Raw genomic sequence first — 24,937 nt, 5'->3', positions numbered from 1 at the left:
TCTTCTGATGGGTTGTTGTGAGGTAATGGGGTGATGTTCCAACCAATCTGGGTTTTGCATGCTGCAGTCAGCATGTGGTCATCATCCTACACCTGGGTGGGGGTCTTAGTTTCTACAGAACATCTTACAGGTATGCATCAGGGTCTAACAACCTGTATTCCTTCAGGAGGAGCTTGGACAGTAAGGTGACTTGCTTATCCTAATCATGAACTGCTAGAGCCTGCTCTTTGGAATTTGGGGAAGGCCTGGGAGACTAAAGCCTTCTTTTTTCCTTCTATAAATAAGAATTGGGACACAGGGGCTTTTGTCCCGGGAAGGCCCCACAAGGTTTTGGTTGGATTCAGTCCTATTTTTTCTTTGATAGTTCTTAATCCTGAGGGGAACAGGGGGCAGGACAAGAAGGGGAATAAAATTTTGTAGAGAGAGAGAAGCAAGAGAACTTAGTTTTAGGGGGAATTGGCTTCTGCCAGACTGGCAAAAGGAGAACTCTTCTTAGATAGTGGGGAAGAGTGATGCTGTGTGTGTGTATATATATAGGTGGCTGGGGATAAGGTAATGCATCCTATTCTGTTAGATTTTATAAATAAATAATTGGAATCACATTAACAAGGCCATGCCCACCAGCCTGTCCATTTTGCATTGGTGGCATGGTGACTGTGTGAATGTGTCTCACTTATTTTAGTATGAGGTGACCTTCTACCCTTTAATCCTGTGGCTGCCCCCCTACTTCACATTCAAGCCCAGAGAGGTAAAATAGGAGAAAATGATGCTTTTAGGGGTGTGGCATAAAACTGGAGCCTGGGCACTGGCCCTAATTTAGTACATGCTTTGGAGAGAAATACTCCCTCTTTACTCAAGAGGCAGTAGTACCTGTTTTCTTAAACTTATTTATATGAATTTTGGTTTATTAAATTTAGAATTTCATTTTTCCTTCAGCATGGCTAATTAGGTAGTTAATACCAATGTAATAAAAATGAGCAAGACAATATTTGTATTATTTGATACTTAGTAAGCTGTTTATAGATACATTCTATTACTGTTATACAGCTTACACATGAACTAAATTGAATAAATTAAAAAATGGATCAATAACCTGTAATTGTGAAACAGGCTTAGAATCTCATGGTATGGACCAACAGGTGTGACCTTTAATTATAATTGCAGGTGTTGTTAGAAGTGTCCACTCTTGTTTTTGCAGAGGCCATAGCTACCAGATCTGATTTTACCTTGGAAAGGGAGATTGGCAGCATGCTTAGAGCAAAGGAGCTGGCAAAGAACTGAAGGAGACTGTGAAGCCTCTTTAAAATTTTCATTTAAAGAGCTTGTTTTCTGTTTTAAGTTCCTTTGTTCTGGACAGGACATGGGCCTTTTCAAGACTGGGAGATTGGGAAAATTCTGCAACCCATGACAAGCCATAAAAGGTTGCTAAGGAGATTCCTGTGAGCAGGGGCAGTATTTAAATGGTCTGTTACTGAACTCTTGACTTTAAAGGGAGGAAAAGAAAGGAGGAGGGTGCTTTTATTTCACTCCTTTTAAATTTTAGGAAGCATGCAAAAGCAAGAGTCTTCTTTTTCCTTAAACATAGAATCACTTAGTTTGGATTAAATTAGTGTGGTGTTATTTAACATTAAAATATTTAAGTATAGGACATTGAGAAAAGTGCATGAATCATTAGGTTATAGCAGCTTCATGAATTTTTACAGATAGTGATAATATTGAATTATAATGTCACTTAAATATACTCTATTATTATATGTGTCTTTGAAAAATATTATCTTAAAATATTCAATTTCAAGTGACGATCAAAGTGATAATTTCAAAGCATTACAGGTTTTGTTTAGTTTTTATTTTTAAACTGCATGTTGCATTTCCTCACATTCTTTCGCAGTCTCCTGCTTGTTAAAAGCTAGGGGAAGAATTTCTTCCAGGAAGGAAGGAATAATTTTGTTTGAAAATGGTTTAGAGCAGTGCTGTCCATTAGAAATATAATGGGAGCCACATGAAAAACAAAATGAAACAAGTGAAATCAATTATCATAATATATTTTATTTAACCCAGTATTTCTTTTTTTTTTGTCTTGTTCTTTGTATTTATTGAGGGGTAGATTTTGGTACAGATTTTTCTTCAGTGAGAAGAATTCTTAAGTTGTCTTAAGAATTAAGAAATGGGACAAAAGTAAAAATTGTCTAGGACTTCCTTCTTTTATGGACAGATGCCAGAACTGTTTTTCAGAAGTTCATTTTTATTTTTATTTTTTTTTTAATTAACTTATTTATTTTAATTGGAGGCTGATTATAATATTATGGTTGTTTTTGCCATATATTGACATGAATCAGCCATATTAATGCAGTATTTCTAAATTATCATATCAACATATAATCAGTATGAGAATTATTGATGAACTATTTTGTATCTTATTTTCATATCAAGTCTTCCAAATCTGGTATGTATTTTAACTTCTCACTTTGGGCAGCCACACTTCCAAGTGCTCAGTAGCCACGTTTGGTTAATGGAATAGGGAGAAAGGAAATGTTTAGCAGTTTGAAGGGACCAGAAAAGTTTTAGTTCTGAATTATCTTTGAAACAATCGTGAGGCTTAGCGGGGAGGCCGTTAACAGAATGTTGAGGGGCTTGGTTAAAGCCTGGTAAAGCAGGAGATGGCTAGTCTCAAAGACACTGGTTCCAGGCAGGTGAGGGAAGGGATCACAGGCGTGAACAGCTGTGCTAGTGGAGGAAGTGATTTCAGGGGCACTGAGTCAGAGTCGATGGCCAAGCCCTGGAAGAAGCTATGGAGGGCTAGAGTCCTTTCACAACATACATTTCTTGAGCCCCTGCTGTGTCTAGGCTGTCTTCAGGATTTGAGATACACTGGTGAACAGAACAGACAAAAATCTCAGCCCACAGATACTTTTTTTTTTTTTTTAAGCTTCCACTTTTTTATTTAAAAAAACTCAACTCATGTAAAATAATTCATCAAATCATGAAAAGGTGTAGAAACAAAAAGTCAAATACCAGTTTTAAAAATATCTCACACACTATAATGTGTGTATATGGTCTCTTAAATAATTTAAGATTAGCTCCATATTAAACACTCAGCTTTTCTCACATTGTTGCAAATCCAAATACTGTTCTAACCATACAGTCATTAATGGCCTTTTTAACAATATAAAGATGGAACTCAAACAGAACTCCTCTTAGCAGTGCCATTTTAACTTCTGTTGCATTACCAAAAACAGTGGGTTTTCAAGAACTGGATCTTTCTAATCCCATTTTTATTTCTACAACTTCACTATTCAATTATATTCATTGTAGAAAAATGTGAAGAAATGGAAAAAATAAAATAAAAAATTATCCAGTATCCCTCTTCCCAAATACAATAACAGAAGAGTGCATATATTTCTTTCTATTCTTTGTACATAACTATGTAGAATTTTAAAACAAAATCAGTATTGTAAAATGCTTACACATCCTCATTCCATATTATACAGCAACAACGTCTTTTGTACATTATGTGCAGCTATGATGTTCAGTTGGCTGCTTCACAGTCTAATTAAGAGCTTAACCATGATTTACCTCCATTTGTTAGATATTCAGATTGTTTTGAATATTTGCTATGATAACTATGTTATACATCCTTCTTTATTCATAATTATTTATATGTATCTCTGATAATTCCTTAAAGATAAATTACTAGGAGTTTAACCAGCACAAAGAGTATTTTTTAAGCCTTTGATACATTTTACCAAACTGCCCTCAAAAAAGACTATACCAACTTACAGTCACACCAGTAAATAGTCTAAGAGCTTTTCTTCTTCAAATTCCTTGGCAGCACAGGAATATTACTGACTACCTTTATTGTTACAAATTTAATAGGGGAATGGTGAAAGGTGTCTTCTTTTTTTTCTTTTCTGGAAGTGTAATTTGCTTTCCTTCAATTATTTGAAGCAGTCCAAGTCTTTGAGAAGGCATCTCTGATGAGTGCAATGTCTTATCACTTCTTCCTTGGGGAGCAAGGGCATGAAAGCTGCATATCTTTTCTATGTTTTCTCAAGCAGGAATTCCCAAAAGGACTGGAATTTCAAAGTCTCCTGGGCAGCCATGCTGTTTTAATGTCTTGGTAACAAAACAGAAAACTGGGCCATTTTCTTCATATTATGGAGGGTTTCTGACCATTCCATGGATCCTATCTGAGGTATGGTAGTGAGAAGTAAGCTTTTGGCTTTATTGGCATTTTCTTTCAGGGTCTTTAAGACCCGGTCCACTGAAACCGCTTCCTCATGCTCCTTCCAGCAATCATAATCTGTTGCCATGGCGATACTTTCGTAGCAAATTCCCGCCTCCTTAGCAAGAACCACCTCTGGAACTGTGGTCATGTTGATAACATCTGCCCCCCAGGTCTGGAACATGATGCTTTCTGCCCGGGAGCTGAAACGAGGTCCCTCAATGGTGATCACTGTCCCTTTTGAGTGGCACTGGAGTCCTAACTTCTTAGCAGTCTCTATGAGGACCTCTCTTGTTTTAGGGCAGAATGGGTCAGCCATTGGAATATGGCACACTCCTCTGGCACAGGAATGATTTCCATCATAGAAGGTCTGAAGCCTTCTGGTAGTCCTGTCAATGAACTGATCAATAATGATGATGTCGCCAGGCTGAATCTCTTCCTTCAAGGAACCGCAAGCTGTGGTCACTATGACATGTGTGCAGCCCTCCTCCTTCAGAGCCCAGATGTTCGCCTGATAGTTGACTTTCGAAGGCATGATGGTGTGCTGCCTCCCATGCCTTGCAAGGAGGACGCAATCAACATTCTTTATCTTCCCCAAAACTAAGGCATCAGAAGGCTTGCCAAATGGAGTATCCACATATTTTTCGGTTCTTCCTTCTAAGATTTCTGGATCATCCAGGCCTGTTCCACCAATTATTCCAATCTTCACGGCAGCGGGAGTGGCACCTGAGGACATGTCTGGCGAGGAAGGAGCGGAGGCCACGCTCTGAATGCAGGCGGGGAACAGAGCAGCTCAGCCCACAGATACTTGCATTATACTTGAAGAAGATAGAGAATAAATATGATAAGTAAAGGTTAGTATGTGGAAGGTTATGTGTATGTTGGAGAAAAGTTGTATGGATAACTGTGATGGGGAGCATGGTGGTAGTAGTGATGGTGGTGGGTTTGTACTTTTTAACAAGGTGATTAGCATTGACCTCCCAAAGTGGTTACAGATGATCCAAGTCTTGATGGAGGTTAGGGAGCAAGTATCTGGAGAAGAGCATTTCAGACAGATGGGATGGTACTGTTCTGGTCCTAAGGGTGGGGATATACCTGCTGAAATCCCTAGATGGCCGGAGCCCAGTGTGGTGGGAGCAGAGAGCAATGGGGTACCAGATCACAAAGGCAGTGCCTCTCAAACTTTAATATGCATACATACCCCCAGCGGTCTAGTTAAAATCAGATTCTGATTTGGTTGGTTTTGAGTGGAGTCAGAGATAAACTCTCAGGTAATGCTGCTGCCAGTGGACCACACTTTGATTAGCAAGGATGTGAGACCTTAAAGGCCATTGTCGGACTATATGAGTTTTTTGACGTCACTGAAGCAATGTGGGGAGACAGAGAAGAGAAGGGGCTTAGGGCTGAGCCCTGGGATACTCTAGCATTAAGAGAGTGGTGAGATGAGGAGACACCAGTAGAGAATCGACCAGAAAAGCAGAAGAACCATTAGAGGGTTGTGTCCAGGAAACCGAGTAAATAAAGTCTATCCAGGAGGAAGAGATCTGCTGCATGAAATATTTAATAGATAAGTAAGATGAGAACTAAGAATTGATTATTGAGTTTAACAATGTGGTGGTTACAGACAAGTGGTTTTGGTGTAGTGGTGTGGGGGCAAAAGCTGTACTAGAGTGAATTTAAAAGAAGAAAGAAATTGGAGACAGTAAACAAAGCTTATTGAGGCATTTTTCTGTAAACTGTGGGTTAGTTATCTACTATATGACAAATAACTCTGAAACTTAGTGGCTTAAAACAGTAAAAATTTGCTCTGCCACCATTTCTGTGGGTCGAGAATTCAGGAATGGCTCTTGTGAGTGCTTCTGGCCCAGTTTCTCAGGAGGTATTAGTTAGGATATTGGCCAGGGCTGCAGTCATCTGAGGGCTCGGCAGGGCTGGAGGCTCTCTTCCATGGCAGCTCCTCCCGTGGCTGCTGATGGGGCCTTGGTTCATCACTGAACAGGCTCCCCAGTTGGCAGCATGGCAGCTGGCTTCCTCCCAGACATGTGATCTGAGAGATCCAGAGGCTAGACTGTCTCTGATGACCTGGCTGTAGAAGTAACAGGCCGTCACCTGAGCTTTTTTCTGTAGATCCCGGGGACACTGGGAGGGACTGTGTAAGAGTCAGGGAGCCAGGCATGGGGATCACTGGGCCACCTTGGAGGCCGGCTGACCCTGGGCAGCAGGGGAGTTGGGATGAAAGCTGGAGAGGAAAGTGGGAACCCAAATAGTTGCTAGCTTTGATTTATTTTTTATTAATAATATTATTAATAAAATTAATAAAAGAAGTAACTGTATTTGTACCTTGATCCAGGAATGATTCAGCATAGACGGGAATACTGCTGGTGCAGAATAGAGGGGAGAATTATCCTTGGGGGGTGGGGGTCGAGCACAAATGAAGGCCCTGGGAATTGGAGTCACACAGGGTGAGGACGGTCCACGCAGAGTAAGGAAGACAGAGAAGATGTGTATGGAAGGTGTTCAGGACGGTCAGACGTGATGGCGGCATTTGTGGATGTGCTCTTCTCAGGACTGCAGCCCTCACAGTGTCCTTGGCACCAGGGTCCTTGTTGGTGCTTGAGGGATGGGAGAGGAGGCAGGAAGATGGTGAGGTGGGACAGTGGGGCAGTCGATGGGCTGAGGAAGTGTTGGTGGCTTCTGGGCTGCATTAACCAGCCATGTAAGAGGCAGGATTGTAAACTTAAATGAATTTAAAGCAAGATCAGTTGGTATAGTTTTTTGTTTTACTCCAGCCACATTCACTTGTCAAAGGCAGGTGGTGAGTTGGTGAAGAGTGGGGTTTAAGCAGAGTGTGGTGTAGCCAAAGAAGGTGAGAGGGTCAAAAGAGCACAGGATTGGTGATCATAAGTCCTAGTGGGGTCAAGAAATGATTAGTCAGATCCTAGAGGGAATAATGGCACCCCACTCCAGTACTCTTGCCTGGAAAATCCCGTGGATGGAGGAGCCTGGTGGGCTGCAGTCCATGGGGTCACTAAGAGTCAGACACGACTGAGCGATTTCACTTTCACTTTTCACTTTCATGCATTGGAGAAGGAAATGGCAACCCACTCCAGTGTTCTTGCCTGGAGAATCCCAGGGACGGGGGAGCCTGGTGGGCTGCCGTCTATGGGGTCGCACAGAGTCGGACACAACTGAAGCGACTTAGCAGCAGCAGCAGCAGAGGGAATAAACTGGAAAGCTGGAGGGGCACCCTTGAGATGGGGGTGATGGGTAGCCGCACTTTTGGGGAGAGAGGAAGTCGCTGTATTGCCATGGTGCTGGCTGGCTGAGGTTGGGTGGAAGAGACCTTACTAGAGCAGAGGAGGGGCCAGGGTATGAAGGGTTCCTTTGACACCACGGAGAGTGGAGGGGGAGCAGGACAATGAGGCAGCAGGTCACGTCCTGGTGCTGAGAGGAGTGTGAATGTGGTCTGGGATGGGAGAGGGAGAGCAGGAGGGCTTCAAGGAGAAGGCACAGAGGAGGCAGGGAGAAAGTGAAGAAGCACCTGGGAAGCAAGGAGCATGTCTTCCCAATTCCAGGCCAGTGATTGAGAATTGTTATAGAAAGGCCAGCCAGGGCCAGCACTGCCCTTTGGGGAGATCAGACTCAGGTTAGAGCAAGCAGGGAAGGGGGAGGCTCAGAGAAATGAAGGTACAGGGAACCCCTAGTGTGCATGACAGGAGGATTCCAAGAGTAGGGAGGAGAGGGCGCTGACCTAGAGGGGGGCCTGTGGAGCCCTGTGGGATGTGAGGTGGCGAGATACGTCATGGGGCCTGTGGCTTCTGTCCCCATTGCTGTCAGTGGAACACGGGCAGGGGGCTCTTAGTGCTGGTGCTCTCATGGCAGGTGAAGTGCCGGGGCAGTGGGTGCTGGAGAGGAGTAGTTGGGGCTTCCTGTGACACTTGCACGTGGGGACCCTGCTCCTCCCTGGCTGTGGAGCCAGCAGCTGCTTAGGGAAAAGATGAGCAGCCCTTCTCTCCTCAGTAACGTCCAGGTTGGTGAAGTCAGACTTCATCACTTGAATTTGCCGTGTTGGTGAACAGGCTTTCAGAACAAAGCAGCACTGATTTCTGTGGTCTGAATACTGCCACTTGGCCAGTTTTAAGCTATCAGAAGTTTAACCAGCCAGCTCCAAAGTTCTGAGATTTTGCACCCAGGCTCCTGACCAGCAAGGTGGGCTCTGCTATATTCCTTATTCTGTGGGGCTGACTCCTGTCTTCTCTTTGAAATCTTTTTCGCCCCATTGGGAGCTCTGGAGTTAGGCAGGCCTGGGACAGGCTAATCCTCAACTCTACTTTTTTAAAAAATTTTACTTTTTTATTTTTGTCTGTGCTGGGTCTTCGTTGCTGCTCAGGCTTTTCTCTAGTTGTGGCAAGCAGGGGCTATTCATTGCGGTGGGCGGCTTCTCACTGTGACCGCTTCTCTTGTTGGGGAGCACTGACTCATGGGCTTCAGTGATTGTAGCACTTGGGCTCAGTAGTTGTATCTTCCAGGCTGTAGAGCACAGGCTCAATAGTTGTGGCTCATGGACTCAGTTGCTCTGCAGCATGTGAGATCTTCCTGGACCAGGGATCAAACCCCTGTTTCCTTTGTTGGCAGGTGGATTCTTTACCACTGAGCCACCAGGGGAGCCCTCAACTTGGCTTCTTTATAACCCTTACCTTAGCCCCAGTTTCCTGTCTGTCAACCAAGGGTTTTACTGTTTGTCCCGGCTGGCCTGGGTGGCTGTAAGGATTAAAGAGATAAGGTAGGGAAAAGTGCTTCCACAGTTCCTGGGATGGCAGATGCTATTGCTAGAGTTATCATCATCATCTTAATGTAAAGCTTTTTTGTAAAGAATTCACAAGCCCGAGTATATACCTGTATTTTCACATGCAGATGCAGGAGAGACTGCAATTAATGTTTTGAAGGGCAGTTTATCACACATTGAAAATGATGGATTTAATCCATTAATTTTACTGCTAAGAACTTTTCCAAAGAAAATAACTCAATGTGTATAAAAATGTAGCAAGAAGATATTTATTTAAAGCACTTAATTTTTTTAAAATTTTATACTAGAACATAGTCGATTAACAGTGTTACGTTAGTTTCAGGTGTACAGGTAAGTGATTCAGTTATAATGCAGCACTTTTTATAAGAGGAAAGTTAGCATCTGTTTAGATGCCTCACTGTAGTGTAGCAGAGGACTCTACAGTATTAAAAATAAATGGATGGAATAGAATTGTTAATGTGAAAAGATGGTCTCTATGGTATAAAACAGGTTATAAAATAGTACGTACTTAATGATCCAATTTTTATTAACAAATATGCACAGGAAAAATACAATAAAACTGTTAACAGTGAGATATATATGATATATATATAAAGTTCTTTTGTTTTTATTTTTTAATGTTGAAAATATATTTTTAAAAAGTTAGGGATTATGCTTCCATTTATTGGGTCATGTTTTTCATTAAATTTTTTTTTTCCATTTGACTATAGTTGGTTTTATTGGGAAAGGGCACCTGGGTGGAGAGCAGTAGGGTAAGGGAACCCAAGAGAACTGCTCTGCCGAGTTTGTCAGCACATGTGTCTCCTCGGACAGTTCATTTCCGAGTGTTAGACAAGAGCCCAGTTTCGGGCCCTGGAAGGGGTCCTCCTTCTTGCAACAAATGGCGACTCTGGTGGGGACTCTTCTTTACTGAGACTGACATCCTGACCACTCGGGGTACTCAGGGGCCAGCTTGCCTGCCAATGGACCAGACCCAGCGGCCACAACTGAGATCCTTTAGTCCCTTGTCTCCTCCTGATGTGGACAACTGGCCAGAGTGCCCTGACCAGTAAGGAACAAGAGACTTTATTGACCTCTCTCCCTTTCCCTCTCTTTTCTCTCCTTGACCCTTCCTATCCTTCCCCGTTTTTCTAGTCCCCCGGTCCTGGACGCAGGAATCTGGTTGAAGGGCCCTCAGCCTGAGTTGAGGATTGGAGACTGATCACCTCCTCTTGACAGAGAACTCGAATTCTGGTTCTGGTCTGGTCTGATTCCTGGTACGGCCGAGTTCCAGTTCTCCCTTCTCTGGAGGCCCAGGGAAAAGTCCCATAATGCCTGGGTATCTGTAGGTGGCATGAGACGTCTGTAAGGCCACCCCTTTTGCCCCCCCTCTCCTGCCTCCTCCCCCTTCTTTCAACCTGGCTTCCTTTCCTCCCTTGAAGTCTTTGATGTTAGTACTTGGATCTGAAGTTCTCTGTCTCTATAGGAGGTTTTCTGAGAGACTGTATTCTTGTATTTAAGGGCTTCCCTGGTGGTGCAGAGGTTAAAGCGTCTGCCTGCAATGTGGGAGCCTAGGTTCAATCCTTGGGTCGGGAAGATCCCCTGGAGAAGGAAATGGCAACCCACTCCAGTATTCTTGCCTGGAGAATCCCATGGACGGAGGAGCTTGGTGGGCTACAATCCACGGGTAGCAAAGAGTCAGACACGACTGAGCAACTTCACTTTCACTTTCATAGTTGATTTTTATAGGGGCTTCCCTCATAGCTCAGTTGGTAAAGAATCTGCCTGAAGTGCAGGAGACCTGGGTTCGATTCCTGGGTGGGGAAGATCCTCTGGAGAAGGAAATGGCAACCCACTCCAGTATTCTCACCTGGAGAATCCCATAGACAGAGGAGCCTGGCAAGCTACAGTCCATGGGATCGCAAGAGTTGGACATGACTAAGCGACTAAACCACCACTACATAGTTGATTTACAGTGTTGTCTGAATTTCTGGTGCAGAACAAAGTGATTCAGTCATGCATACATACATGTATTCTTTTTCATTATGAGTTATTAGGGAATCATGGGAGTATAGTTCCTTGTCCTATACAGTATAGGACCTTGTTGTTTATTTTATATATAGAAGTTTGTATCTACTTAATCTCAAACTCCCAGTCCTTCCCTTACCCCTCTCCCCCTTGGCAACCACACAGTTGTATTCTCTATATCTGTGAGTCTGTTTCTGTTCAACAAATTCATTTGAATCGTATTTTAGATTCCACGTATAAGCAATATCATATGGTATGTGTCTTTCTCTGACTTCACTTACTATGATAATCTCTAGGTTCATCCTATAATGTTCTTTTTGATTTCTTGTATGTTCTGAGATTTACACTGGATGTGTTTTGCTTTTGTGATAAGAGATATCATGGGTGTGTATTTGTGTGTTGGATGGGGAGGAGGTATGTGAGGTGAGCATACACCTTGTTTTCTTGTTAGTCCCGAATGACTCTGTTTGTCCCATCTCAGGCCCAGTCCTGTGACTGAGCTGGTGATGAGAAGGGGGTGCAGCGAGCCATGCTCAGAGCCTTAGAGCCTGACCACAGGCCAGTAACAGTTTAAATGATTCCCATAAAGTTCAGCGTCCTTAGGAATTCCGATGATTTTCACTAGTAGAGAAAATCAAAATAGGGCTGTGGAAAACACACCTTTTGAGTCAAGGTGACTCAAAAGAAAAGCATGTGAGACATGAGGGAAAGTGAGCAGTTCCAGGCCTTTCTAAAAAGAGATGCTGTTTCCTTTAAAGTCTGTCCAGGAATATTGTTGAATTAGCACAGTCCATGTTCAAGAAACAGGACCTTGTGATTGTCACAAGTTACTCAAGCAGTTAGAAAGCAGGAAATTTGATCTTATGTAAACCAGTGCATGAGTCACAGTTCAACAAGTACAGTAACAAAGCCCTGAGATCCAGTGTGGTTCTTATATCAGATGACTTCTCAGATAATTAAAATATTTTCTGAAATTTGTTTACCTTGACCTAAGTAAAAAATAAGTTTCATGTCTTAACAAAGTTATATTTTATTCCATTGTTCAGCAGATGTGAGAGGAAGTCATGTTTTTAATTATGTGTATAGTACTAATAGAAGTGAACATTAGCATTGTTAATTGTGAAAGTCAGGTAATTAAAGGGAGAAAATAATTGACTGGTTTTAGTAAAATAAGCAGCCCAGGAAACAGGTTAGACCAGGGGAGAAGTCCTGAGCTAGGGGGGCACAGAGACACCCATTTCCCCTGCCCTTCATCCCTCTTCCCCCTTTTTGTCCTACTCACCCTCCTCCCTCCCTTCCTGTATCTCTTTCCTTTTCCTTCATTCTACAGGAAAGCTCCTACCCTGTTGGACACCATTCTCGTCATTGAGAGCATAGACAAACTTCTGCTCGAGTGGATTTACTTTCTGTTATCTATAGCTGATAATATGCAAATAAATGTATATAAAATAACATGTGGCATTGAGTGCTAGGAAGGAAAATAAAGGAGGCCAAGGGGATAGAGCATACGTGGACGGGGGTGGAGTGGACAGAGAAGAGAGGGTGTATTTTGGAAGTGAAGTCTCTTTTATGGTGACAGTGGAGCAGAGATCAAATGAGGTGAGGGAATAAGCCAGGCAGGTGTGTGAAGACCTGCAGGGAAAGGTTCCAGGTGGTCACAGAAGGTCAGGGAGGCTAGCGTGGCTTGGCGAGCTGGCGGTGAGGTCAGCCAGGTAGCCGCTTGCCTGATGCTGCTGCAGGGCCCAGCAGCCACAGGACATGCTTACCCAGCGAGCTGTGTCTGTTACAGCAGCAAGTGCTGCTCTCACTGGTACAAACACAGATGCACCTGTGCAGCAGAGATTTATTGCAGGCCTACTGCATATTCCCTCTTCAGTTCAGTCACTCAGTCATGTCTGACTCTTTGCGACCCCATGAATCGCAGCACGCCAGGCCTCCCTGTCCATCACCAACTCCCGGAGTTCACTCAGACTCACGTCCATCGAGTCGGTGATGCCATCCACCCATCTCATCCTCTGTCGTCCCCTTCTCCTCCTGCCCTCAATCCCTCCCAGCATCAGAGTCTTTTCCAAGGAGTCAACTCTTCGCATGAGGTGGCCAAAATACTGGAGTTTCAGCTTCAGCATCATTCCTTCCAAAGAAATCCCAGGGCTGATCTTCAGAATGGACTGGTTGGATCTCCTTGCAGTCCAAGGGACTCTCAAGAGTCTTCTCCAACACCACAGTTCAAAAGCATCAATTCTTCGGCGCTCAGCTTTCTTCACAGTCCATTTCTCAATCCAGCTGACATATAATATAATTGTATTATTACATACAGGTCACTTATCTCGATAGTTGGTAATGCATGAGATTTTTAATCGCATTTCTGAGTTTTTCTCTTATTGCTGATTTGTTGTTGGACATTTGTTTTGTCCTCTAGGATTGTTAGCAAACATGATTTAAAAAACACATAAAATGTACTACCTTAACCCTTCCTAAGCTTACAGTTGAGTAGTGTTAACTGTGTTCACATTGTTATGCAGCAGGCCTCCAGAATATTTTCATCCTGTAAGTGTGAAACTATGAACCACTACCCAGAAGCCCCCTTCCCACAGTCCCTGGCAACCACATTCTACTTTGTGTCAGTATGAAGTTGACTGTTTTAGGTACTTGATATAAGTGGGATCATAGAGTGTTTGTTTTTTTGTGATTGGCTTATTTCATTTATTATAATGTCTCAAGGTTCATTCGCGTTGTAGCATGTGTCAGAATTTTTTTCCTTGATAGAATTGAATAATACTCCTCTGTATGTATGGACCACGTTTTGTTCATTTATTTATTGGTGGTCACTTGGGTTGATTCCCCACCTTGGCCATTGTATCAATAAATAGTACTGATGTGGATGTGCAACCATTGGAGAGTTTTGAGCAATATGATCTGGTCTGTCTTTTGTTCATAAAAACAGACTGCACTCTGGTTCTTCTCTTTCTCAAGCAGAAATCTTGTGTTTATTTCTACAAATTGTCTAACACTCAGACATATGAGGAAATAAATGATGGAACTAAACACTGAGCTGCACACCCTGGAGGCCATTAAGTGACTTGTGTTGTGTCAACTCACACATGTATTGTGTCAGTGGTCCTTTACCATTGGGCATCACAGACCTCGTGGTGAAAATCTGAAAAACATGGAACTGTGCAGAGTTATAAAATAGAATGAGATTAAAACTCTAATCTTTTTTTTTTTTTTTGAACTGCCCTTTCCTTCTTAACTGGAGAGAGGAAGGGGTTTTTATCTCATCTCTGATGTTGCTGTCTGTGTGAGCTAGGATGCTTTCAAATGCAAGAAACAAAAAGTAGGTCAGCCTTTTATGTCTGTCTGTATGTGTATATGTGTGTGTGTTCATAGAAGCACATTTACATGTATACATACACATATCACCAAAGGGCCTGGAAGCAGTAGGGGCACCCTGGTAACAATGAGCACTTCTGACCACCTAGATTTTGGTTTCCAGACAGCCTTCCCCACTAAAAGTAGTCAAGGTTCCTTGGAGAAATGGAAGATCCCAGGGCTGGGGCAGGAAGTGATAACAAATTAAAATTTGAGAATTAGATTGTGGTGGTGGTTGCACAATTTTGTAAATATACTAAAATTCACCAAATTGTATACTTAAAATCAGTGAATTTTATGGTAAGTAAATGACACCTTATTCAGGCAGTTTAAAAAAAGTTATAGGACTTGTCAGAAGGACTCAGGAGTTAGCTTGAATTAGTTCCCACTGGAATCTGGTTATCTCAGTATCCCAATAAATCCTGAGAGTGAATTAAATCTGCTAGGGAATGAAATAAGTATGAGCGTGTTTGACGTGTAAATAAGTACATGAGTAAACAAATGGGGGAAGGGAAAGTTCTTTCCCCATTCTGCCAACTGATAAATACAGAAGGAAGAATGGACAAGACATCATCATTTCCAGACACGGTGGTAGTAGCTGGCCGAGGCAAGAATCACCAGTGATCATTAAGGCTGTGAAAGTTTGATGAGGCCTGTGATGTTGGCATAGTTACAGAGGATTTTCCCATAAATTATATATTGATTTCAAATGGAAAAATAGTACACTGGGGTAATCTGGCAGAGCTACCTTAAGTATGACCGTGTTTATTTTCTATTGCTGTGTAACAATGCCCAGGCAGATATTACCACAAATATAGCAACTTAATATTACCTCATAGTTTCTCTGAGTCAGAGGCTTGGGTATGGCTTTGCTGGGTCCTCTTCTGCTCAGGGTCTGGTGCAACTGGAATCCAGGTGTCAGCTGGGGCTGGCCTTTCTGGAGGCTCGACTGTGGCAGGTCCACTTCCTGCTCAGGAGGTTGTTGGCTGCATTCCATTCCTTGTGGTTAAAGATTGACAGCTGCTCTATTTTGCTGGCCATTGGTGGAGGAGACCCTCTGCACGTAGAGGTCGTCTCTGCTTGTTTGCAGGCAGCCTCCCCAGCATGGGCACTGGCTTCCTCACAGGCAGCAAGGTGGAAGGTAATCGCTTACTGTAGTCATGAATATCCTGCTGTCTTTGTTCTCTTGGTTAGAAGCAGGTCACAGGTCCTGTCCACGCTCAAGGGAGGGCACACAGGGTATGAACACCAGAGGTTGGGGCCACCGGGGCCGCCTCAAAGTCCGACAGCCACAGTATCAAAGTTCACATCACCAGTACTGAGACAGACCAGCACCTGTGCCTCCTTCCCATCGAAAGGGACACAGCACCACTTTTCAGGCATCCTGCTGGGTGTGCAGAACCCACAGAGAGAGTTTGGGCTGTGCTTCTCCCTGTTGTCACTGGCAGGCAAGACAGAAGAACTGCCCCAGGGTAAAGGAGATTGATGAGATATGACAGCAGACGGAATGCGTGATCCTAGGTTAGGAGAAATAAAGGCAAAGGACATATTTGGGGACAGCTGGTGAAGTTTGAGTATAGACCGTGGATTAGATTGTATCAGTGTTAAGTTTCCTGATTTTGATAATTGTACTGTGGTCCTTATTTTTAGGAAATAAATGCTACAATATTTGGAGAAGACTGGGCAATGATATATGTAATTTACTCTCACATGGTTTCTAAAGATTGTGTGTGTATTTGAGAGAGAACATGAAGCAAATGGGCAAAATGTTAACTGTTGAGAAATTTGGGTGAAGGGTATACAGGAAAGGTTAGGACTATCGTTGAGATTTTTCTGTCAGTTTAAATTTATATATAAATGAAAAGTTCAAAAAAACTCAAACTGATTTAAATGGTAAGGATGTTATTGGCTCAAGAGCTGGAAGTCCAGAGGTGTGGGCTTTAGGCTTGGTTTAGCGACTCAGCCGTCTTAGGAAATAGCCAGGTTCCTTCTGTCCTTTCACTCAGTAGCCCACAGGGTCTGCCTTGTCCTGAAGCTGGTGCTCTTGAGGTTGTAGAAGTTGCCAGGAGCCGCTAGGACTGCCTGCTTTCTTATTGAGCCAATAAATAACCTTGCCATTTATCTCAGTTCAGGTTTTTTAGAAGTTTTCATTTTGACATAATTTTAAACTTAAAAGTCTCAAGAAAAGTCTAGAGAATTTATGTATTTCCTTATCTGGAGTTACCCAACTGGGCAGTTACTCCCAGCAAATTGTGGGTGGATATTGTGACCTGCCTGTTCTTGAACCAGCTCTAATAATAGATAGAGGATTCCAGTGTGTACCCTTACAGGGGTGTGTGTGTGTTTAAAATGTGTTATACATGTAGGGAGTTAGACATATTGCTTTGGAAATACCTTTTTCACTTGATTCATTGTAAATATTTTACATATCATTAAATATCTGATAATATAGCAGTTATACAGTATTAACTTGTAAGGCTGTACATTTATCCAGTTTTTTGGGGTAAACAATGGGATTCCAGTTTTTTTATATTGTAAGTAATTCTTTGGTAGATCACAACACACTGTGGAAAATTCTTAAAGAGATGGGAATACCAGACCACCTTATCTGCCTCCTGTGAAACCTGTAGGCAGGTCAAGAAGCAACAGTTAGAACTGGACGTAGAACAATGGACTGGTTCCAAATTGGGAAAGGAGTAGGTCAAGGCTGTATATTGTCACCCTGCTTATTTAACTTGTATGCATAGTACATCATGAGAAACGCTGGGCTGGATGAGGCACAAGCTGGAATCAAGATTGCTGAGAGATATATCAATGACCTCAGATATGCAGATGACACCACCCTTCTGGCAGAAAGTGAAGAGGAACTAAAGAACCTCTTGATGAAGGTGAAAGAGGAGGGTGAAAAAGCTGGTTTAAAACCCAACATTCAAAGAACGAAGATCATGGCATCGGTCCCGTCACTTCATGGCAAATAGATGGTGAAACAATGGAAACAGTGACAGACTTTATTTTCTTGGGTTCCAGAATCACTGCAGACAGTGACTGCAGTCTTGAAATTAAAAGATGCTTGGTCCTTGGAAGAAAAGCTCTGACCAACCTAGACAGTGTATTAAAAACAGAGACATTACTTTGCTTCAATTTAGTCACTCAGTCATGTCCGACTCTTTATGACCTCATGGACTGCAGCACTCAGGGCTTCCCTGTCTATCACCAATTCCCGGAGCTTGCTCAAACTTATGTCCATTGAATCGGTGATGCCATCCAATCATCGCATCCTCTGTTATCCCCTTCTCCTCCTGCCTTCAATCGTTCTCAGCATCAGGGTCTTTTCCAATGAGTCAGTTCTTCACATCAGGTGGTGAAAGTTTTGGAACTTAAGCTTCAGCACCAGTCCTTTCAATGAATATTCAGGACTGATTTCCTTTAGGATGGACTGGTTTGATCTCTTCTCAGTGCAAGGGTCTCTCAAGAGTCTTCTCCAACACCACAGTTAAAAAGCATCAATTCTTCAGCACTCAGCTTTCTTTATGGTCCAACTCTCACATCCATACATGACTTCTGGAAAAACCATAGCTTTGTTGGCAAAGTCATGTCTCTGTTTCTGCTTTTTAATATGCTGTGTAGGTTGGTCATAGTTTTCTGTGATCCAATGGATGTTTTCAATTTGATCTCTGGTTCCTCTGCCTTTTCTAAATCCAGCTTGAACATCTGAAAGTTCTCAGTTCATGTACTTTTTGAAGTCTAACTTGGAGAATTTTGAGCATTACTCTGATAGCGTGTGAGATGAGTGCCATTGTGTGGTAGTTTGAACATTCTTTGGCATTGCCTTTCTTTGGGGTTGGAATGAAAACTGACCTTTTCCAGTCCTGTTTCTGGCTACTGCTGAGTTTTCCAAATTTGCTGGCATATTGAGTGCAGCACTTTCACAGCATCATCTTTTAGGACTTGAAATAGCTCATCAGGAATTTCATCACCTCCACTAGCTTTGTTTGTAGTGATGCTTCCTAAGGCCTAGTTGACTTCGCATTCCAGGATGTCTGGCTCTAAGTGAGTGAGCACACCATCGTGGTTATCTGGGTCATGAAGATCTTTTTTGTATAGTTCTTCTGTGTATTCTTGCCATCTCTTCTTAATATCTTATGCTTCTATTAGGTCCATACCGTTTCCATCCCTTATTGTGCCCATCTTTGCATGAAATATTCCCTTGGTATCTCTAATTATGTTGAAGAGATCTCTAGTCTTTCCCATTCTGTTGTTCTCTATTTCTTTGGATTGATCACCGAGGAAGGGTTTCTTCTCTCTCCTTGGTATTCTTTGGAACTCTACATTCAGGTGGGTGTATCTTTCCTTTTCTCCTTTGCCTTTAGCGTCTCTTCTTTTCTCAGCTAATTGTAAGGCCTCCCTAGACAGCCATTTTGCTTTTTGCATTTCTTTTTCTTGGGGATGGTCTTGATCCCTGCCTCCTGTACTGTGTCACAAACCTCTGTCTGTAGTTCTTCAGGCACTCTATCAGATCTAATCCCTTGAATCTGTTTGTTACTTCCACTGTATAATAGTAAGGAATATGATTTAGGTCATACCTGAATGGTCTAGTGGTTTTCGCTACTTTCTTCAATAAGTCTGAATTTTGCAATAAGGAGTTCATGATCTTTGTAGACTTTGCCTACATAGGTCCATATAGTCAAAGCTGTGGTTTTTCCAGTAGTCATGTATGGATGTGAGAGCTGGACAATAAGAAAGGCTGAGTGACAAAGAATTGATGCCTTTGAACCTGTGATGCTGGAGTAGACTCTTGAGAGTCCATTGGACATCAAGGAGATCAAATCAGTCAATCCTAAAGGATATCAACCTTGAATATTCACTGGAAGGACTGATGCCTAAGCTCCAATACTTTGGCCACCTGATGGGAAGAGTCGACTCATTGGAAAAGACCATGATGCTGGGGAAGATTGAGGGCAGGAGGAGAAGGGGACAATAGAGGATGAAATGGTTGGATAGCATCATCAACTCAATGAAGATGAATTTGAGCAGACTCTGGGAGATGGTGAAGGACAGGGAAGTCTGATGTGCTGCAGTCCATGGAGTCACAAAGAGTCAGACGTGACTGAGTGACTGAACAGTTTTCAGTAAACAGACTAAATCTTGTATCTATGAATTTATCATAAGGAAATATTCAGAGAAGTGGATTAACTAGACCAAAGAGTATACACATTTTTAAGAGGACATATTCCTAAATTGTTCACCAAAAAGATTGTGACAGTTTATAATCTTACAAATGATGTGAAAGAGAGAATGTTCTTTTTCCTGAACAGTGATAATTTTGAGTATCAGCATTTAAGAATATTTTTCTAAATGACTAGGCATAAATGACATCTCATTAAAAAAATACACACTTCTTTTACTGTCAGTGTGATTGAACTTTTAATAACAACAAAAACCTTATTTTTGATTATTTAAATATTTAAGTGATTTGTTCCTTCATGACTTTTGCTTATGTTTCTGTTGTGATATTCATCTTTGTGTTTGGTAAGAGCCCATTATTTGTTACATCTAATTTCTTTGTTCTGTCAATTTCTTGGCATTTTTACATTAATAGGGTATTTTTTGTCCTACAGAATATTGAAAATGGATTCTTTCTTTCTTCTTAAATAGGTGAGAACCCTTGTCCATAGCACTAGCAGATAAATTTTCATGTTTTTCTAGTACTTTCAGTTCAGTTCAGTTCAGTCGCTCAGTCGTGTCTGACTCTTTGCGACCCCATGAATCGCAGCACGCCAGGCCTCCCTGTCCATCACCAACTCCCGGAGTTCACTCAGACTCACGTCCATCGAGTCAGTGATGCCATCCAGCCATCTCATCCTCTGTTGTCCCCTTCTCCTCTTGCCCTCAATCCCTCCCAGCATCAGAGTCTTTTCCAATGAGTCAACTCTTCGCATGAGGTGGCCAAAGTACTGGAGTTTCAGCTTCAGCAAAATTCCTTCCAAAGAAATCCCAGGGCTGATCTCCTTCAGAATGGACTGGTTGGATCTCCTTGCAGTCCAAGGGACTCTCAAGAGTCTTCTCCAACACCACAGTTCAAAAGCATCAATTCTTCGGCGCTCAGCCTCCTTCACAGTCCAACTCTCACATCCATACGTGGTCACTGGAAAAACCATAGCTTTGACTAGACGAACCTTTGTTGGCAAAGTAATGTCTCTGCTTTTCAATATGCTATCTAGGTTGGACATAACTTTCCTTCCAAGGAGTAAGTATCTTTTAATTTCATGGCTTCAGTCACAATCTGCAGTGATTTTGGAGCCCCCAAAAATAAAGTCTGCCACTGTTTCCACTATTTCCCCATCTATTTCCCATGAAGTGATGGGACCAGATGCCATGATCTTCGTTTTCTGAATGTTGAGCTTTAAGCCAACTTTTTCACTCTCCTCTTTCACTTTCATCAAGAGGCTTTTGAGTTCCTCTTCACTTTCTGCCATAAGGGTGGTGTCATCTGCATATCTGAGGTTATTGATATTTCTCCTGGCAATCTTGATTCCAGCTTGTGTTTCTTCCAGCCCAGCGTTTCTCATGATGTACTCTGCATAGAAGTTAAATAAGCAGGGTGACAGTATACAGCCTTGACGAACTCCTTTTCCTATTTGGAACCAGTCTGTTGTTCCATGTCCAGTTCTAACTGTTGCTTCCTGACCTGCATATAGGTTTCTCAAGAGGCAGGTCAGGTGGTCTGGTATTTCCATCTTTTTCAGAATTTTCCACAGTTTATTGTGATGCACACAGTCAAAGGCTTTGGCATAGTCCATAAAGCAGAAATAGATGTTTTTCTGGAACTCTCTTGCTTTTTCCATGATCCTCGTACTTTAAAAAGTAAATTTTATTCTTACATGAAAATTTGGGGCTAGTTCATTGTGAAGGATATTATTTTGTTTTCTAAGATGTTAACTGATGATTCTTCTACTTAAGTGACTTGAAATGGAAAGTTTTGTTATCTACTATATTTATGTTTACTAAAGTTAATTTATGGGCTTTGTTTTTGTCCTGTTGATCTGATCTTAAGGTAGTAACCTTAATTTGGGGCATCTATTCACAGATGAATTATGTTAACTTAAAACTGTGTATTTTCTATCAAACTAGATTTTATTGGTAATATTATGTACTAATTGCATTTAAAAAGCTTATTCTGTCATTTATACCTTTATTAAATTGGTAGTTATTTTTGCTGGTGAAGTTTCATTTTTGTTTTTTTTTTAACCAAAAAACCATGTAGCTAGTGATTTATTAAAGATACATTGGAACAGATACAGCCTGAAATCTAGTGGTGATTAAATATACTTCTTCTGTGTGATCATTAAGATGTACTTTAAATTTTATGTGTTCCCCAAAGGAGATCTTAGGTAGAATTCAAAATACTGTTTTTAATAAAGAATCAGGAATTTAGGGAGTATTCTTAAAAGAATTATTGCTTCTAGCATAATTTGAAAGGAATTTTAGGTTTGCAGTATCTTAGAATTACTGTAAAATTTTAGTTTGAAAGCAACCCCATGGACTGCAGCCCACCAGGCTCCTCCATCCATGGGATTTTCCAGGCAAGAGTACTGGAGTGGGGTGCCATTGCCTTCTCCTAGCAGCAGCAGAATTACTGTAAAATTTTAGTTTGAAAAATAAATGTATATATTTAGGGACATAATTATAGACACAAGATACAAGAAAAATATGTTAGAAGTAAATGGTATAGGTATTAGTTTGTTTTCTTATTTTATACCACATAAAATTTAGTTGACTGTTCAGTTAAAATGTTTTACTGTCTCAAGATAACATACCCTCTAGTGTGGTAACTCAAGTTAGTGTCTTGAATCTGAAGTATGTGGTGGCTTTGCTGCCTCTGCACATGCGCGCTGGCCCATGGTCTTGGCGCTCCTCCTGCCGCCTCCTCGCCGGGCTGTCCAGTCCAGGCTGGACGGGAGCGGAGGTGGGAGCAGGGCAGGCAGGGCCCACATACTGAGCTATGCCGTCATGTGGTCATCTGGGCCATCTTGAGTCCACTCTTCTCTGCTTCCTCCAGCCTGCGTGTTTAGTTAGGCCCTCTAGACTACAGAGCAAAGAAATTAAGCAGCTGTTTTAGGCAGGTGAGCAGATGTTTTTAAAAAAAAAAAAATAGTGGGGACCATACCTACTGAGGTTTTTTTGAATACTCCGAGTGCAAGGGAAGCCAGCTGTGGAGGTTTAATTCTCAGTAGATTGTCACTGTGCAGCATTGTTTCCTGTTTTCCCCAAACATTCCTTTAAGCAGTTTTTTTGGAGACCCTGAGATGAAACCATTGTTTGAGAAATGCTGAAAAGTGGCAGGTACAGCGATAATAGTAGTTTCTCCTTAGTTTTTGGCATCAGTTTGGCAGAGGAAAGCTGTTCTGGATCATACCTGTTTGGGTGAGTCTTCAAGCCATCACAGGGATTCCTGTCCAACCTTAGATGGACATGTGGAGTCCTTACATTCCACCCCTGATGTTCTGTGGGTGGTACAGGATTTGCTGGGGTTTCTCACCTGTCCCCTTCTTTAATTCTCTTTCCTGCTGGTTCCAAAACAGGCCCAGGAGAGCAGGAGTGGCCCAGTGGGTGGGCTCTGTTCCTGCAGGGGACTGCAGAGAAGCTGGTTAATTGAGAGAAGAGGTGTGTGTATGTACGCGCGTGTGCGTGTGTGCAGAGAAGCTGGTTAATTGAGAGAAGGCGTGGGTGTGTGGTGTGTGTGTGTGTGTTGAGGACTGGGGCAGGTTTCTCGTGGTCCCTCCTTTCAGAGGAAGAGGAAGAAACAGAAGTGCAGTAGCAGGGCATTGCTGCACCTGTGCTGTTAGGTCTCACCTCCAAGTGGATCTTCAGTAACATGCAGTAGACAATCACAAAGTCAGTGACAGAAGTCATGTCTCCCAGCTGTGTGTTTTGTGAATTGACACATCATTTTAGGTATTAATATTAACCACATCAGAACAAAATTAGGTGTGATTTTTAATTAGGTTCATTTACACAGTTGTTACAATATTTGAATTTTATATGAGTCATGGATTTCTCCTAATATTTCCAGTGATTGACATGAGTAATAAATTACAACTGCCTATGTGATTTACATCGTTAGGCTATTTCCTATTTCTCTTTGGACTTTGTAGGAAAAAAAGATTTCTTCCAAAGTTTGTGTATAACAAAGTTTTAAATATTCAAGGTGGCCACATTTGATTGTTCCTACCTTATTTAAAAGAAAAGTGGAAGTCGTATGGTAAAGGAGAAAAATGAAGTGTCTGTGAAATGAAAAGGCAAAACAAATGTAGGAAATTAAAATTACTTCAAGCGTTAGTGATGATTTAGGGTGAAAGCAAAGGAAAATTATTATTTTGGTTTATTTAGCAGTTGAAATAAGAGCAGACTAGCTTTCTTTCCTGGCTTTTGTTTTACCCCTCACTTCTGTATTCTTTCACTGAAAAATGGGTAATACTGGGCTTCCTCTTTTCTGGCAGGTTGGCTTTACTAGAACAGTTCCTGTCCCCATACATTCGGGCCCAGCTGTGTGTCTGCCCTTGACCTCCAGAGTGCTGGGGACGGGAGGAGGCTCTGATTTCCCTGGGGGGCCGTTGGGCCACTCCCTCAAAGGCTCCTTGTGAAGCAGGCTCACTATGTCGTGAGCCCCATTAGTTTGTGTCATTTGCTCTCTCCTCCAGTCCCTCCCACCTTTGTTTTCTTGTGACACATTGGTCATGGTGATGTGGGATAAATGTACCTTACTGGGTACGTGTGGCACATTTTTAAAAATTGACGTGCAGTTAATGTATACTATTATATGTTTCAGGTATACAGTGTAGTTATTCACAACATTTTAAGGTTATATTTCATTTATAGTTATTGTAAATATTGGCTATATTCCATGTGTTGTAGTATATTTCTTTATAGCTAGTTTATTCTGTGCATAGTAGTTTGTACCTCTTCATCTGGCACCCCTATGTTGCCCCCCGCTTCCCTGTCCTCACTGGTAACTGCTAGTTTATTCTCTGTATCTGTGAGTCTGTTTCTTTTTTGTTATATTCTCTAGTTTGTCATGTTTTTTAGATTCCACATATGAATGATATTATACAGTACTTACCTTTCTCTGACTTATTTCACCTAGCATAATGCCCTTCAAGTTCTTCCCTGTTGTTGCAAATGGCAAAGCTTCATCTTTTTTATGATCAAGTAGTATTCTGTGCGTGTGTGTGTGTGTACACACTGCATTTTCTTTACTCACTCATCTGTTGATGGACACCCAGGTTGCTTCCATATCTTGCCAACTGTAAATAGTGCTGCTGTGAACATTGGGGTGCTTGAACCGTTCCAAATTATAGTTGTGCTTTTTTGGATACATACCCAGGAGTGGAATTGGTTGTCATATAGTAGTCCTGTTTGCAGTATTTGGGGGAACCTTAAGGCACACTCTAAGAGCAGCTGCTGCATTGCTGGAAGCAGTGTGTGTGTCACAGCTCTGACCTTCTCGCACAGTCTTTGTCCTCAGTGCTCCC

General features: G+C 42.0%; 2 protein-coding genes across 5 annotated transcripts in view; one reads left to right on the top strand and one right to left on the bottom strand.

The window, feature by feature from the left end:
• The window catches only part of SPIRE1 (spire type actin nucleation factor 1), a 169,268-nt gene that overhangs the window by 30,003 nt on the left and 114,328 nt on the right, over positions 1 to 24,937 (top strand). The gene's annotated exons all lie outside the window — the stretch shown is intronic.
• LOC113882647 (S-methyl-5'-thioadenosine phosphorylase-like) lies at positions 3,810 to 5,049 on the bottom strand. Its single transcript, XM_027525610.1, has one exon. It carries the CDS (start codon positions 4,956 to 4,958, stop codon positions 4,107 to 4,109), a length of 852 nt encoding a protein of 283 aa, XP_027381411.1. The 5' UTR covers positions 4,959 to 5,049; the 3' UTR covers positions 3,810 to 4,106.

The sequence above is a fragment of the Bos indicus x Bos taurus genome, chromosome 24 (genome assembly GCF_003369695.1).
Source record: "Bos indicus x Bos taurus breed Angus x Brahman F1 hybrid chromosome 24, Bos_hybrid_MaternalHap_v2.0, whole genome shotgun sequence".
NCBI lineage: Eukaryota > Metazoa > Chordata > Mammalia > Artiodactyla > Bovidae > Bos > Bos indicus x Bos taurus.
This window is presented reverse-complemented; position numbering and strand designations above follow the sequence as displayed.